The 17,892-nt window shown below is 43.1% G+C and overlaps 1 protein-coding gene across 3 annotated transcripts in view; it reads right to left on the reverse strand.

The window, feature by feature from the left end:
- The window catches only part of tspan4a (tetraspanin 4a), a 67,797-nt gene that overhangs the window by 40,469 nt on the left and 9,436 nt on the right, over nt 1–17,892 (reverse strand). For 2 of the 3 annotated variants that reach the window (XM_069895112.1, XM_069895102.1), the window contains exon 2: nt 14,387–14,466. In XM_069895112.1, coding sequence (XP_069751213.1) covers nt 14,387–14,466 — 80 coding nt within the window. Of the gene's footprint in view, nt 1–14,386; nt 14,717–17,892 lie in introns of those variants that run through there. The other variant, XM_069895093.1, reaches the window with a different exon arrangement.

The raw sequence follows: 17,892 nt of genomic DNA on the forward strand, positions 1-17,892 counted from the left end.
ATGGAATTGATGAACAGTGTCCGGTTATCATGGGTCTCTTAAAATGAAACAAGTAAATTATTCTAGAATAATTATACCTATTTCTTTTACATTATATCTTTATATACATGAAGACCTCAACAATGAAGACGCTGTTTACATCTGGTACCGCACGGATGGCAGTCTCTTCAATCTGAGGCGCCTGAAAGCTCACACCAAGACACAAGAGCAACTTGTCCGTGAACTACTCTTTGCAGACGATGCCGCTTTAGTTGCCCATTCAGAACCAGCTCTTCAGCGCTTGACGTCCTGATTTGTGGAAACTGCCAAAATGTTTGGCCTGGAAGACAGCCTGAAGAAAACTGAGGTCCTCCATCAGCCAGCTCCCCACCATGACAACCAGCCCCCCCACATCTCCATCGGGCACACAAAACTCAAAACGGTCAACCAGTTTATCTATCTCGGCTGCACCATTTCATCGGATGCAAGGATCAACAACGAGATAGACAACAGACTCGCCAAGGCAAATAGCGCCTTTGGAAGACTACACAAAAGAGTCTGGAAAAACAACCAACTGAAAAACCTCACAAAGATTAGCGTATTCAGAGCCATTGTCATACCCACACTCCTGTTCGGCTCCGAATCATGGGTCCTCTACCAGCATCACCTACGGCTCCTAGAACGCTTCCACCAGCGTTGTCTCCACTCCATCCTCAACATTCATTGGAGTGACTTCATCACCAACATCGAAGTACTCGAGCTGGCAGAGGCCGACAGCATCGAATCGACACTGCTGAAGATCCAACTGCGCTGGGTAGGTCACGTCTCCAGAATGGAGGACCATCGCCTTCCCAAGATCGTGTTATATGGCGAGCTCTCCACTGGCCACCGAGACAGAGGTGCACCAAAGAAGAGGTACAAGGACTGCCTAAAGAAGTCTCTTGGTGCCTGCCACATTGACCACCGCCAGTGGGCTGATATCGCCTCAAACCGTGCATCTTGGCACCTCACAGTTCGGCGGGCAGCAACCTCCTTTGAAGAAGACCGCAGAGCCCACCTCACTGACAAAAGACAAAGGAGGAAAAACCCAACACCCAACCCCAACCAACCAATTTTCCCTTGCAACCGCTGAAACCGTGTCTGCCTGTCCCGCATCGGACTTTTCACCCATAAATGAGCCTGCAGCTGACGTGGACATTACCCCTCCATAAATCTTCGTTCGCGAAGCCAAGCCAAAGAGAAAAAGATTATGTGGTGTGTGTGGTCTGGAAAAATGCTGTTTCTTCTTACTGTATATGTACAGTCAGATGATAGAACACCAAAGCACAGTATATGCCCTTCGGCCCATGATGTTGTGCTGACCCATACAACCCTCCTTACCTCATAACCCTCTATTTTTCTTTCATCCAGGTGCCTGTCTAAGAGTCTCTTATATTTCCTTATTGATCCAGCCTCCATTACCACTCCTGGCACCCATTCCAGGCACCCACAACTCTCTCTGTTAAAAAAAAACATACCCCTGATGTCTCCCCTAAACTTCCTTCCTTCACTTTGTACAGATGTAATGCAATATAATTTGAACATGAGATGGGCAGGGATAACGGTGGAGCTTTGACTGGTGTTGGATATAAATAACCACAGCATTAAATCAATACTTCTCAGAGCTCCCACCAAGACAACTGAGGGGCTGATCAACTTCACAGGGATTCCACAGAGATGTGGGGTTTCAAATTCACTGTATTGAAGATAAATTGAGGTGAGGAGCAGCTATTTTATCTCTCGCTCCAACTTACTTGATAATATACAAGCCTGTTATCCTTAACTGGCAGCTTCCTTCCCCCATGTTCTGCCTGGACCCAGAGGATTCGATTCCATAACCTCCCTCAATTTTTCGGTCATGAATCCTGGTCCCAGTGGTATTTTTCCCCACCGCTACTCAGGACATGCGAATGACAGTCACTCCATGTCACTGGGATGGGGGGACGGGCAGAGGAATCTGATGCGGGCTTCAGCCAAGGCTGTTCACATCAGGCACACTTCTCTGGGGTCGGTGGGGGGGGGAAATTATACGTAGTTATCAGACACTGGAGTCAGCCATCTGGCTTCCGAGTGATCTGACAGCAGACTCAGCTCCACCAACCTGCCTGTACCCCATAACCTTTAATTCCCTGACTATTTAAAAATCTAAATACTGTATTATCTTAATTACATTGAATGAGGCAGCTTCCTTGGACAGAGAACTCCACGGGTTAATACCCTCTGAGAGAAGCAGTTCCTCCTCATCTCTGTCCTAAATATACTCCCTGGTTAGAGTCTCACAAGCCAGCAGACACATCCTCCCTGCCTCTATCTTATCTGTCCCTTTCATAATTTTCAATGCTTCCAGAAGATCCTCTCTTAGCCTTCTGAATTTCTCCGAGGACAGTCCCATGTGCCTCAATCTCTCCTCGTAGGCTAACCCCCTCATCTCCACAGTCAAGCTGGCAAAACACCATTGTTTAGGGCCAGTGGTTCTCAAGCTTTATCTTTCCACCCACTTTAAGTAATTCCTATGCCATAGGTGCTCTGTGATTAGTATGGGATTGCTTGTATGTGGGTGGAAAGAAAAAGTTTGAAAATCACCATTTTAATCATCCCTAATTGACTCGTTATGTACACGGTTTCATAACTCCAAAGTGCCAATGACAAGTTTTCTCAAGCAAAATATTTCAGTAACAATTGAGCAGTGATTCTCAACCTTCCCTTCCCACTCGCATCCCACCTTAAGCAACCCCTTACTAATCAAAGAGCACCGATGGCATAGGGATTGATTAAAGTGGTTTGTAAGTGGAAAGGAAAAAGTTGAGAACCATTGTTTTAGGCAATTGTACAAAGCAATGTTTACCTAATTAGTTAATGTATTTGGCCTCAACAGAGGCAGATGAGGAGTCACGTGATGGAGTAGTGGCCGGTCAGGGAATTCCAGCCCTCTCCGGAAAAGTTTTAAATAAACACACAAAGCACAAAGGTACAAGATTAAAATTTATAATAAAGTGAAAGTAAAGGTGAGAAGAAAATGGCAGCGAAGAGAGAAAAGTCGAAAACAACAGGAAGAAAAGAGGAAGAAAGAATGTCGGAAGAAGAAGGTGAAGGCCTTACCTGTCCGAAGAGGCCCGCCGCAGAGAGAGAAGCCCGCTCCCTCAGGTCAGTGGAAGTCCCGGGCTCGGGACTACAAAAATGGCTCACCGAGCCGAGTAAAAGTGCGCAACCGCGCATGAAAAAAAACACACTGACGGGAGGGGGGAACAGCTGCGGAGTCGATCTCCACACCTGAGAGAGACACCCGCTGCACAGTAGCAGGTGCAGAACACAGAAAATAATGACAACAAGAAAGAAGAGGGTAAAAAGAAAACAAGGGAACAACAGATGGTCAACCCAGAGGAAGAAGAAGAAGAAGAACAGAAAGAAATGGAAGAAGAAGAGAAAGGCAAGACAATGGATGTATCTTTTTTTAAAGAATAGATGGAATCAGTGAAAGAATGGCAATTACAAGAATTGAATGAGATAAAAAGAAGAATTAAGAATGCAGAAGAAAAAATGAATAAAATAGAAATGGTCATATCAGAGATAGGAAAAAGAGTGGATAATGTGGAAGAACGAGAAATAATTGCAGAAATGGAAGTAGAGGAATTAAAAGAGAAATTAGAAGAATCTAATAAAAAAGTTAAAGAGGCACAAGAGCTGTTAGCTCAGAAGATAGATATAATAGAAAACTATAATAGAAGAAATAATATAAAGATAGTGGGCCTTAAGGAAGATGAAGAAGGCAAGAATATGAGAGAATTTATAAAAGATTGGATCCCCAGGGTCCTAGGAAGACCAGAATTACAGGAAGAAATGGAAATAGAGAGGGCACATAGAACTTTAGCCCCGAAACCACAACCGCAGCAAAAACCAAGATCCATTTTAGTAAAATTCTTAAGATATACAACAAGAGAAAATATATTGGAGAAAGCAACGAAGAAAGTAAGAGAAGACAAAAAGCCACTGGAATATAAAGGTCAAAAAAATTTAGTTATTCCAGGGCAACAAAACAGACTATTCTCGGATCCAGAGGAAGCAAGGAAATTTGCAGAACAACTACAAAACAAGCAGAAAGATGAAGACATGTAATGAGAGTAAAAATGACCACGAACTATATGTATGTGTGTAAAGGGGTATATGTGTGTATATATATAGTGTGTATACATGAATGTATCCGTATTTAGAGGAAAATATATAGAGTATAGACAAGAATTAATAAGGGAGGGAAAGGGAATAGAGGGAATAAGGAGGGAATTAAAAGAGTGACCTTTGTTACATATGAAAATTGAAATATTTTCTGAGGGGGGCTGGGTGGGGAGGAGTTACAGTCACTGCAAAATCAGTTGACGTTTGCAAGTGAATTCGCAAATCCAAATGGAGAGGGGAGATGTGGTTGCCCGACAAGGGATAAAGGCAACTCAGGAGGGGGAGGGGTGAATGGGGTTAAAGAAGTTTTAAATAGGAGAATAAGGAAAATGTTTGATGTTTTAGAAATGTTGTCTTATAAAGTGTTCAAAACAAGAAAGCAGAAATGGATAAGAAGGAAAGGTGATGATGGAGAAACGGAAAGGGAAGATAAACAAAGTTTGAAATGGCTATGCTGAACTATATGACTTTAAATATTAACGGAATACATAACCAAATTAAAAGGAAGAAACCGCTAAATTTACTGAAAAAAGAAAAAATTGATATAGCATTTGTGCAAGAAACACATTTAACTGAATTGGAGCACAAGAAATTAAAGAGAGATTGGGTAGGACATGTAAGAGCAGCGTCGTATAATTCAAAAGCAAGAGGAGTAGCTATATTAATTAGTAAAAATGTGCCAATTAAAATAGAAGAGGAAATAATAGATCCAGCAGGGAGATATGTAATGATAAAATGTCAGATATATTCGGAGTTTTGGAATCTACTCAATGTATATTCACCTAACGAAGAAGATAAAAAGTTTATGCAAGATATTTTTTTGAAGATAGCAGATACGCAAGGGAACATATTAATAGGAGGGGATTTCAACCTGAATTTGGATTCAAATATGGACAAAACTTGGAAAAAAATTAACAGAAAGAACAAAGTAACCAAATTTATAATTAAATCGATGGAAGAAATGCAACTTTTGGATATATGGAGGAAACAACACCCAAATGAAAAGGAATATTCATATTACTCGGGTAGACATAAAACATACTCAAAAATAGACCTATTTCTGTTATCAGCTCGTATGCAAGTTAGAGTAAGAAAAACAGAATATAAAGCTAGAATATTATCAGACCATTCAACCTTAATATTGACAATAAAGTTAGAGGACATCCCTCCAAGAATGTATAGATGGAGATTAAACTCCATGTTACTCAAAAGGCAGGATTTTAGAGAATTTATTGAAAGACAAATTAAAATGTATTTTGAAATAAATACGGAATCAGTGAAAGATAAGTTTATACTATGGGATGCAATGAAAGCGTTCATTAGAGGGCAAATAATAAGTTATGTAACCAAGTAGAAGAAGGACTACAATCAGGAAACAGAGCAGTTGGAAAGGGAAATAGTAAATGTAGAAAAAAGAATTAGCAATGAAGGAAGATACAACTAAAAGAAGAGAATTGGCAGATAAAAAAATAAAATATGAAACACTACAAACATATAAGGTGGAGAAGAACATAATGAAGACAAAACAGAAATATTATGAACTATGGGAAAAAACGCACAAAATTCTAGCATGGCAGCTTAAGACAGAACAAGCTAAGAAAATGGTATTGGCATCAAGGAAAAAAGACAAACAAATCACATATAATCCAACAGAGATCAAGGAAAACTTTAGAGAATTCTATGAACAATTATACCAAACTGAAAACGAAGGGAAAGAAGGGAAAATAGATGAATTTTTAACTAAAATTGAACTACCAAAATTACAAATAGAGGAACAAAATAAATTAACAGAACCATTTGAAATAGTAGAAATACAAGAGATAATAAAAAAATTACCAAATAATAAAACACCAGGAGAGGATGGATTCCCAATAGAATTCTATAAAACATTTAAAGATTTATTAATTCCTCCCCTCCTGGAAGTAATCAACCAGATTGATAAAACACAAAGCTTACCAGATTCATGTAAAACAGCAATAATTACAATAATACTAAAGCAAGGGAACGATCCACTCGCACCAGCGTCATATAGACCATTATCATTACTTAACACAGAATATAAAATAATAGCTAAACTATTAGCAAACAGATTAGCAGAGTATGTACCTAAAATGGTAAATCTAGACCAAACTGGATTTATTAAAAAAAGACGCACAATAGACAATATTTGTAAATTTATTAACTTAATTCATGCAGTAGAAGGGAGTAAAGCGCCAACAGTAGCAGTTGCTTTAGACGCAGAGAAGGCCTTTGACAGAGTAGAATGGAATTATTTATTCAAAGTATTGCAAAAATTCAGTTTACCAGAGAAGTATATTAATTGGATTAAAGCATTATATAAGGGGCCATTGGCGAAAGTGACAGTAAATGGATATATATCAAAGCAATTTAACTTAAGCAGGTCAACACGGCAGGGATGCCCACTATCACCCTTATTGTTCGCATTAGCTATAGAACCACTAGCAGAATTGATAAGAACAGAAAATAATATAAAAGGGATAAAAATAAAAGACAAGGAATATAAAATCAGTTTATTTGCGGATGATGTTATAGTATACTTAACAGAACCAGAACTATCAATAAAAGAATTATATAAGAAATTGAAGGAATATGGAGAAGTGTCGGGTTACAAGATTAACGTAAATAAAAGTGAAGCAATGCCAATGAATAATGCGGATTTCTCAAAATTAAAGAAGGAATCACCATTCAGATGGCAAATACAAGCAATAAGAAATCTAGGTATACAAATAAATAAAAATCTCGGCCATCTATATAAACTCAATTATTATCCACTAATGAAAAAAATTACAGGACGATTTAGAGCATTGGAAAGATTTACCATTAACACTAATAGGAAGGATAAATTGTATTAAAATGAACATTTTCCCAAGGATATTATACCTATTTCTGGCATTGCCAATACACTTGACAGAGAAATTCTTCAAGGAGTTAAAGAAAATAATAAGAAAATTTTTATGGAAAGGGGGGAAACCGAGATTAGCACTAGATAAATTAACAGAATGGTATAAACAAGGAGGCTTATAACTGCCAAACTTTAAAAATTATTATAGAGCCGCACAATTAAGATACCTATCAGATTTTTATCAAACAAGGGAAAAGCCAGATTGGACTAAATTAGAATTAGATAAAATAGGGGAAAAGATACCTGAACACATATTATATAAATGGGATGAAAAATTGGTACAACATAGGAGTTCTCCAGTATTACATCATCTACTCAATATTTGGAAAAAGATTCATGTAGAAAGGAATAAAACAAATTACCAATTACCAAAACTAATATTGACGCAAAATAAGTTACTCCCTTTTACAATAGATAACCTTTCCTTTAGAGAATGGGAGAAAAAAGGGATCAAAAGAATAGAAAATTGTTTTTCAGGAAATAGATTATTATCCTTTGAACAAATAAAAGATAAATACAATATAACTCAAGATACAGTGCTGGCATATTACCAATTGAGATCCTACTTGAAGGACAAATTAGGAAGCAGTCTGAGGTTACCAGAGGGAAGTAACTTTGAATATGTGATTACAGATACAATGATAATCAAAAGATTTATAACAAATATGGAAATTAAACTGCAAGAAAAGGAGAATGAGGAAACAAATGGTAAAACTAAACAAAAATGGGAACAAGATTTAAATATAAAGATAATAAAGGAAACATGGGAGAAGTTATGTTCTGGAACGATGAGAAATACAATAAATACGAGGTTACATATGATACAATATAACTGGATACACAGGCTATACATTACACCTCAAAAGTTAAATAAATGGGACTCAACAGTATCTGACAGATGTTTTCGATGTAAAAACGAAATGGGAACAACAATTCATGCAATCTGGACATGTGAGAAAGTAAAAAATTTTGGGAAGATCTAAACCAAATATTAAATAAAATTACAGAAAACAATATACCAAAAAATCCAGAGATCTTCCTCCTAAGTAACATAAAAAACAAAGAATTTGGAATTGATTTGGATGGTGCACAAAAAAGATTTGTTAAGATAGCTCTAGCCGTAGCAAAAAAATGTATTATGTCAACCTGGAAATTGGAAGATAATTTGAAAATACAACAATGGTATATAGAAATGAATAAATGTATTCCATTAGAAAAAATAACATATAGTTTAAGAAATAATATTGAAATATTTGAACAAATATGGGAGCCTTACATGAAACACAATAGAGAAAACCTACCGGGGACATTCACTACCTAAATTAACGAAAGAAGGAAATGAAAAGAATTGACTCAGTGGAATTTTTTGTTTATTTTTATTGAATGACAACATTGTTTGACTGGTTTAATGTATCTTAGATTTTGTACTTTAAATGGATGGGGGGGGAGGTAGGGAGGGTGGGATGGGAGGAGGGAGGGGGGTATAAAATGGCACTGTATATATTTGAAAAGGAAAATGTATGTATCATGGTCAATGTGGTTTATGGTGTGAAAAATAAAAATTTTTTTAAAAAAAGAAAAAAAAACAGAGGCAGCTAAATCTAATGTGGAGCGACCTTGGCACGTTTGCACATTAGTCTTACTGAAAAATTCAGATCGGAGAAATCTACAGCACTGTACAGACCCTTCACCCCACAGTGCTGTGCCGACTGGCTCAAGCCCAAGATGCTGGTTCTGTATCTTAATCTTTGCTATATAAAGTACACTGTTTGACCAACTGAATTTCTCCAACATTGTGTTTTTACTTAACCCACTCTAACAATGGCATAGAATTTCCTTACTGTATTTTTCTCATCTCCATGTACCTGTCTCATCATCTTTTAAAAAATCTCATTGTCCCTGCCTCCACTGCTGTCGCCAGCACCATATTCCATGCCCCCACCACTCTCTGGGTAAAAACTTTACCTCATACATCTGCCCCTGTACTTACTCCAAAGCACCTTGAAACTATGCCCTTTTATGTTAGCTATTTCAGGCCTGGGAAAAGACCACTGGCCATCCACCCCCCACTACATTATCAATGGCTCCGTTGTAGAAAAAGTGGACAAAGTTCCATGGCATCCATTTAAAGAACGACTTATCCTTGACCCACGATACCTCCTCGTTAGTCAAGGGAGGCACAGCAGTGTTGTGGGGGGAAAGATTACCAGCCACCATCCTAATAACGTTCTTCAGGAGCACAATAGAGTGCTCTGGCTGGCTGCATCATAGTGTGGTATGGTAGCTGTGAAACATCAGATCGGAGCTCAGTATGGTTTAAAACTGGTGAGGAGATCACTTGGGTCTCCCTTCCCTCTATCAATGGCATCTATAGGGAATGATGCTAAAAGAGGGCTCAGAGAATCATCAGGGACCCTTACCATCCAGCCCGCAGTATATTTGTGACATAACCTTCAAGGAAAAGGTACAGGAGTATAAAAACCAGACTGGGAAACAGCTTCTTCCTGCAGGCAGTGAGACTGTTGAACAATTCTAGAAACCCGTAAGTTATGTTTATATATATTTATTTTGGATCGCTCTGTATATGTGTGGGGTTTGTGTGTAGGGTGCAGTGGTCCAGAGATACCCTTTTTCATTGGGTTGTACATGTCTGTGTACAATCAGATAACAATAAACTTGAATTTGAATGCCTCTCATCATCTTATACACCTCTATCAGGTCACCTCCATCGCTTCATAGAGAAAAGACCAAGTTCTCTTAACCTATAAGATGCGCTCTCCAATCCAGGCAGCATCCTTGTAAATTTCCTCTCCAATCTAGGCAGCATCCTTGTAAATTTCCTCTGCATCCTCTCTATAGCATCACATTCTTCGTGGAGTGAGATGACCAGAAATGAACACAATATTACAAGTGGGGACTAACCAAGGTCACTTATAGCTGCAAGATTGTGGGTAGTGATTAGTGCAGCACTAGTACAGTGCCAGCGACCTGGGAACAAATCCGGTGCTGTCTGTGAGGAGATTGTACATTCTCCCCACATCTGCATATGTTTCCTACAGGTGCTCCCGTTTTCTCCCAGCCTTCAAAATGTACAGGTGTTGTAGGTTAATTGGGGTATTTGGGCAGTGCGAGCTCGTGAGCTGAAAGGGCCTGTTACCATGCTGCATGTCTACATTTAAATTTTAAAATATTACCTCCTGGCTCTTGAACTAAAATGCCTCAGTTAATAAAAGCCAACACACCATGTGCCTCGTTAACAGCATTATCAAACTGTGCAGCATCCGATGAACAAGGAGCACCCGTTCTCTGTTCATCCACACTGCTCAGAGCCCTTCCATTAACATTGTGTTCTGCCTTCAAATTTGACCTACCCAAATGAACCACTTCACACCTCTCTGGGTTAAACTCCATCTGCCACATCTTAGCCCAGCTCTGTATCCTATCAATATTCCTCTGTAACATGTACCTTCTGGGAGATATTGGGGATGTGAGTTTTAGACTGTCCAATTACCAAATTCAGCTTGTGAAGGTCACCTTGGCGGGAGCCAGGAAGTGCATAGCGGTCACGTGGAAGTCCGACTCCCAGCTAAATACTATACGATGGAGTACGGAAATGCAGAATTGCATTCCACTGGAGAAGATCACATATAATTTAAGGAGGAAATATGACACATTCGGTAGAGTGTGGCAACCTTATCTGAAACATATAGGTACACAGATGTAATTCACCCCTTCAGAATAAAGGAAATGAAATAATCCATCCCAGCACAGAAACGATTGGGATCTACGAAGTGGGACAAGGCGCAGATAACGGGCTCTCATTTTTTAAAAATCCCTTACTTCTTTTTATTTACGTATCGGGGGGGGGGGGTTCAGTTTTTTGCAAGGGTCATCGATCTCACTGGTATTTGTGTCATTTAAATAACTTTATTCTTGGTTCTATTTGGGGCATGGGGGGGGAGGGGAGGGGAAAACGGACTCAGTTTGTTATACATAAGTGTTGTAAGAAAGTGTAGTGTTGCCTAAATTTATGCTTTCAAAATCAAAAAATTAAAAACAACATCCCTCTGTCACCTCTGGCAACCCTCCAGACTGTTCACACCACTACCAACCTTCATGTAAATACAAGATGCCTGATTAATCTTTTTTTATTCAACCCAGGCAATAAAGTGATTCCTATTTGAATGAAAGCTCAATGGTTAAAATAAAATATTTGTCATGATGTTGCTCTTCTGAATGACAAATGGAAGAAAAATTAAAGAACAGACAAGGGCTCAGGATGGATGACAGAGTTTTAGCGATCAGTCTCCTGGCTGCAGGCAGGATTTGCACACCTCCCTCTTTAATTACATTTCTTGCCGAATCTTTTTTAAAAATTAAAATAAAAATGATTTGCAAAGCAATTGAATCTGACTCCGGGCATTGAAACCCATGCTGCCCAATTACATCCAATTAACCTGTAACCCCATACATTTATTTGGAGGGTGGGAGGAAACCGGAGCATCCGGGGAAAACTCATGCAGGTCACAGACAGAATGTGCAAACTCTTTCCAGAAGGTGCAGGATTCGACCTAGGATGGCTGGTGCTGTAATAGCATCATGCGAACTGTGCTGCCCAAGGAGGCTGGTTTAAAGGAGCACTCATCCTAATTACTGCTGAGAGCAAGGCTTGGGGACATGCAGGGGAGGTGTCAGCAGGTTGGACAGGATTGGTAGGATGGGAATTAATTGGCTGGGCCCTGTCTTAGGGAGAGGTACTGACATCCCAGCTTGCCTTGCCTCAAGCAAGGAGCCTTTTCATCAAGTGTGCAATATTTATTCAAGGCAACAGGGGCCAGCAGGACAGGTTTAATGGCTCATAGATACATGCAGGCAGCATGTATCTCACTTATCAGGAAGGCGCAGCACGCTACTTCCTTAGAAGCCTGAGGCAGGTAAGGTTATTGGCCATCATTCTGTCAACTATCGCCAGGAGCTCTTATCGCGAGCGTCCTGGCCGGCTGCATCACAATGTGGGTGCGGCTATTGTAGAGCATCAGATCAAAGGTCAATCCACAGGACCATAAAAGCGACAGAGAGGATCACTGGGGTCGCCCTCCCCCTTCCCCATCCCCATCAATTGGATTTACCAGGATTGTTGTTTATGGAGGGTTCTCAAAATCAGGGAGGAGCCCTACCACCCCCACACAGCATCTTCCAGCCAGTCTCGTCAGGAAGTATCAGTGCCAGAATCACCAGGCTGAGGAACAGCTTCTTACCACAGGCAGTGAGACAGCCAAATGACTGCTGAACAACTCTCTGTGACTCTACTATTTATTAAGAATATTTGTTTTAATCTGTGTATATGTGTGCTGTATATTTATATAATTTGTCTGTAGCGGTCTATAGATGTATTTGCATTCATGCACCGTGAACCAGAGAACGCTGTTTGGTCAGGTTGTACTTGTAGAATTGGAGGACAAATGAACTTGAATGTAACAAGGATCAAACACTTTTCCTGGTGCCTTATCTGAGACCTACTATTCCTGGTCTCTATGACCTGTGGTAGATTTGTACACAGTCATCTGACTGGAACAGGGATATACAAAGGTTGGAGGTGTTGTAGAAACCAAAGAAGGTTGTCATAGGTTACCACAGGATGGAGACAGGATGCAAAGTTGGGTGGAGAAGTAGAAGAGGAGTGGAGTTTAATCCTGTACATAAGTGTGAACTTGAGGAAGTGGTCACCGGGAAGATTTTTTAAACAGTGTGGACAGAGGCTAGGTCCATAGATCCCTCAAAGTTGCCGTGCAAGTTGATAAGATGGTTAAGGTGTATGATGTGCTGACCTTCATTAGCCAGGGATTGAGTTCAAGGTAATATTGTGGCTCTATAGAAACCTATGCAATGATTCAACCTCCACTCTAGTCCTCACAATGAATTCCACAAAATCACCACCCTCTGGGTAAAGAAATTCCATTTCAATCTGTTCTAAAAGGAATGTCTTTGTATGCTGAGGCTATGCCCTCTGGTCCCAGACTCCCCCTACCGTAGGAAACATCCCCTCCACATCCAAAATAGGTCTTGTGCTGAGGAGGTGGGGCTGAGAGGAGCTTGCATTGCCCTGGATAGGACTGCATGGTCCCAGTAACACTTCTTAAATAGAGGGAGTGGATCCCCATTGGGGTTGGGGCAGGGAATGAGTGTAGGGTGCAGGTGCAGGAGGGTGGGTTTCCTATTTTTTTACAGTGGAAGAAACATTTAGGAGACACTCAGATCTGCAGATGTTGCAACCTGAAATCAAACAGAATCTGCTGGAGGAACTTGGCAGATCAAGCAGCGACAGTGGGAGAGAAAGAGTGATTAACAGTTCAGGTCAGAACCCTTCATCAGGGGAAGTCAAACTCACTTAGTGATGTTCCTGGGGCACCAGCTCAAACACACAGCCGGGGGAACACATGGCGGGAGGAACACACAGTGAGGAATACATGGTAAAGGAGCACGCAGTGGGGGGAGAACACAAGGCAGGGGGATACACAAGGGATGGAATAGGATGGTTCAGTGAGTAGACCTGCTCTCTCACATGCGCTGTCTGTGACTGTGTGGGATTTCCCCAGGTTTGATTCCTACTTCTGGCACTCCCAGAGTGGAGTTTGCAAGCTCTCCCCATAGCCACATGGGTTCATCCTGCCCCCAGATGCTCCAGTTTCCTTCCACATCCCCAAGAATCACAGGCCAATGAGCTAATTGTCTACTGTGGGTGAGGGGTGGGATCTGGGGAGGAGACGTTGACAGGAGAATGAGTGGGATTCTCATGAATGGATGTTTGATGACTGAGCTGGACCTCTTTCATAATCATTGAGCATGGAACAGGCCCGTTGGCCCAACTAGGCCATGCTAACCCATTGGCATTCTGGGCTAGTCGCATTTGTCTGCATTTTGTCTACATCCTTCAAACCCCCATGATCTACGAACCTGTCCACATGTCATCTGAACATCTTCTACAATTTGGTCTGGCAGCTCCTTCCAGGTACAGACACCCTCTGAGTGAAAAACTTAACTCTCAGGACCCTCTTAAATCTCTCACCTTAAATCCCAACCCCACTCGTTCCAGGCTCACCTGCCCCAGCGGAAAGACTGAGCATTCATCTTATCCATGCCCCTCATAGTTTTATAACCATCTGCAAGGTCCCTATTCTCCAGGAAAATGAAGCTCTCCAAATTACTCAAGTTCTTCATCTTGATGAAAGGTCTGGACAACGTACAAGCAATCAGTAGGGAAGAGGTTGCACTTACCCAGAAGAGAAGGTTAAAGACGAACATGAGATACTTGAGGCCCAACAAGCAGTTGTGGGTCATGTTACATCGCTTCAGCTCTAAAAGGAAGATAAAGGAGAGATCCAGATAAAAGACCATGTATTTACTTCCCTTGGGCGTCCTGTACTCCGACTTGCTGCCTTTGGGGCCGGGGTTTGTGTTCATCCCAAAGAAGGAGGAGTTAGCACCAAACTGTCCACCATACACACTGCTGTAGCGGCGGAACCCCCGCTGAGGGCCTGCGGAGTCTTTACTGTCCAGAGACGGGCTGCGGTGGTAGGGGGACTCGTCGCTCTCCGATCCGTTCATCCTCAAAAGACGCTGTGAATGTCCTCATGAAAGGCAGGATCCCGGTACGGGACTCCCTGTTGAAGGGGTAGGGGTGCGTGGGCTGCAGCGAGGGCTCGACCCCTCCACCACCCCCGACTCCCCCTCACCCCTCACGCCGGCCAGTTCCTTGTGGGAGTGGGATCCTTAGACATGGCGCGGCTCTGTCCGGAGTTCTGCTCTCACTCCCGGCCGGTCAGCTCCCTCCTGCCCGGGGATCCGCTGTCCTAGCGCGGGAGGAGCCTTCCCTGCAGCGTTGAGAGGGGTCTCACATTCATCCAAGCCACCGCGCCAACTGGCTGGGCTGTGCACTGAGCCCCTTCCCCAACCAGCACCCTGGACAGCTCTCTCTCTCTCTCTCTCTCTCTCTCTCACACACACACACACACACACACACACACACACACACACACACACACACACACACACAGTCATCTGCTCCTGTCCAATCAAAGCTTCCATGTCGGCTCTCTCGCGGCCAACCAGAGAGCAAGCTGCAGGCTCCTGCAGAGAGAAATAGAGAGAGCTCTGTTTCCCACTCCACCCCCCCCACCCCCCCCCCCCCCCCCCGCAATTCTGCAGCGCATCCACTTTACTCGCTCACATCGCCCCATCCCGCTACCAGATTCCAGCACGCATCGGGAGAAGGATGTGTCTCCCCCACCCTCCGGCATCAGCCCCTCCCGCACCAGCCACAAGGCTCGCCCACTGTGCCTCACACAAAGCATCACTTCGTCTCTCAAGGACAAGTTGATTCAAGTGCGGTGAAGGACGGCAATTGCCGGAGGCAGCTCGATAAACCAGACCTCTCCGGGAAGACTGGGGGCCCAACGCAATGTGCAGGAGGGGGGTCTCTGGCAGAGGCCAGGGCGGACTGAGCTCCGTCCCTGCGCCCAGATCCAGGGTGGGAGTGGAGGCAGCGATCGGGGCTCTCACCAGGCAGGAAAGAGAGAGAGAGAGAGCGGGGCAGATCAGGTCCACGGGCGGAGGGCAGCGAGAGGCGCGGATCAGAGATTACGAGGACATAGATGTGAGTGGGGTGCATGCAGCAAGAAGAGCGGAGAGATGCAACTCCTCCATCAGAGGGTTCAGGAAAAGGGGAAGAGTTTTACCAGCAAATTCACAGGGTAGCAGTAAGCTTAATATCTACAAGATTGTGAATTTTATAAACAAACACAACTGCTGCTTCAGTTCACAGAGGTGCATAATTCCTTCAGTATCTCAATTTCCACACGCCTCAGTCTCTTGGTATCAGTATCCACCCCCTTCAGTATCAGTGTACACCCTCCCCCTCAGTATCAGTGTACACACCCCAGTATCAGTTTTACCCCTCCCTCAGTATCAGTGCACACCCACTTAGTATCAGTGCACACCTCCCTCTATATCAATGTACACCCCCTTCAGTATCAGTCTACACCTCCCTCTGTATCAGTGTACACCACCCAGTATCAGTGTACAACTCCCTATGTATCAGTACACCCCCCTGTATCAGCGTACACCGCGTACACCCACTCAGTATCAATGTACACCCGCTCTGTATCAGTGTACACCTCCCTCTATAGCAATGTACATTCCCTCAGTATCAGTTTTACCCCTCCCTCAGTATCAGTGTGCACCTTCCTCTGTTTCAGTGTACACCCCCCAGTATCAGTGCACACCCACTCAGTATCAATGTACACCCGCTCAGTATCAGTGTACACCTCCCTCTATAGCAATGTACATTCCCTCAGTATCAGTTTTACCCCTCCCTCAGTATCAGTGTGCACCTTCCTCTGTTTCAGTGTACACCCCCCAGTATCAGTGCACACCCACTCAGTATCAATGTACACCCGCTCAGTATCAGTGTACACCTCCCTCTATAGCAATGTACATTCCCTCAGTATCAGTTTTACCCCTCCCTCAGTATCAGTGTGCACCTTCCTCTGTTTCAGTGTACACCCCCCAGTATCAGTGCACACCCACTCAGTATCAGTGTACACCTCCCTCTATAGCAGTGTGCACCCCCCAGTATCAGTGCACACCCACTCAGTATCAGTGTACACGTCCCTCTATAGCAGTGTGCACCCCCCAGTATCAGTGCACACCCACTCAGAATCAGTGTACACCTCCCTCTATAGCAGTGTACACCCCCCAGTATCAGTTTTACCCCTCCCTCAGTATCAGTGTGCACCTCCCTCTATAGCAGTGTGCACCTCCCAGTATCAGTGCACACCCACTCAGAATCAGTGTACACCTCCCTCTATAGCAGTGTACACCCCCTCAGTATCAGTTTTACCCCTCCCTCAGTATCAGTGTGCACCTCCCTCTATAGCAGTGTGCACCCCCCAGTATCAGTGCACACCCACTCAGTATCAGTGTACACCTCCCTCTATAGCAGTGTACACCCCCTCTGTTTCAGTGTACACCTCTTCATTATCTGTGTACTCCCCCCTGTATCAATGTACACTCCCTCTGTATCTGGGTACACCTCCCTCTCTATCAATGTGCACCCCCCTCAGTATCAGCGTACACCCCCTCTGTATCAGTGTACACCCCTCAGTATCTGTGTATACCCCCTCTGTATCTGTGTACACTCCCTTCTGTATCAGCGTACATCTCCCTCAGTATCAGTGTACACCCCCCAGTATCTGTGTACACCCCCCCCCCTCTGTATCTGTGTACATCCCCTGTACTGTGCTGTAGATTTCTAGGTTCTATGTTCCCCGTCCCATATAACCATATACAGCACAGAACAGGCCAGAACTAGTCCATGCCGGAACAAATCCCCACCCTCCTAGTCCCACTGACCAGCACCTGGTCCATACCTCTCCAATCCTCTCCCCTCCATGTAATTATCCAGTCTTTCCTTAAATGTAAATAACATCCTTGCTTCAACCACCTCTGCCGGAAGCTTATTCCATATCCCAACCACCCTTTGTGTGAACAAATTTCCCCTCATGTTCCCCTTATAATCTTCCCCCTGCAATCTCAAACCATGGCCTCTGGTTTGAATATCCCCCACTCTTAATTGAAAAAGCCTATCCACGTTGACTCTCTCTGTCCCTTTTAAAATCTTGAACACCTCCATCAAATCCCCCCTCAATCTTCTACACTCCAGAGAAAAAAGCCCAAGACTGCTCAACCTTTCTCTGTAACTCAAACCCTGACATCCTGTCAAC

Source organism: Narcine bancroftii, chromosome 1 (assembly GCF_036971445.1).
Source record: "Narcine bancroftii isolate sNarBan1 chromosome 1, sNarBan1.hap1, whole genome shotgun sequence".
Classification (NCBI taxonomy): Eukaryota; Metazoa; Chordata; class Chondrichthyes; order Torpediniformes; family Narcinidae; genus Narcine; species Narcine bancroftii.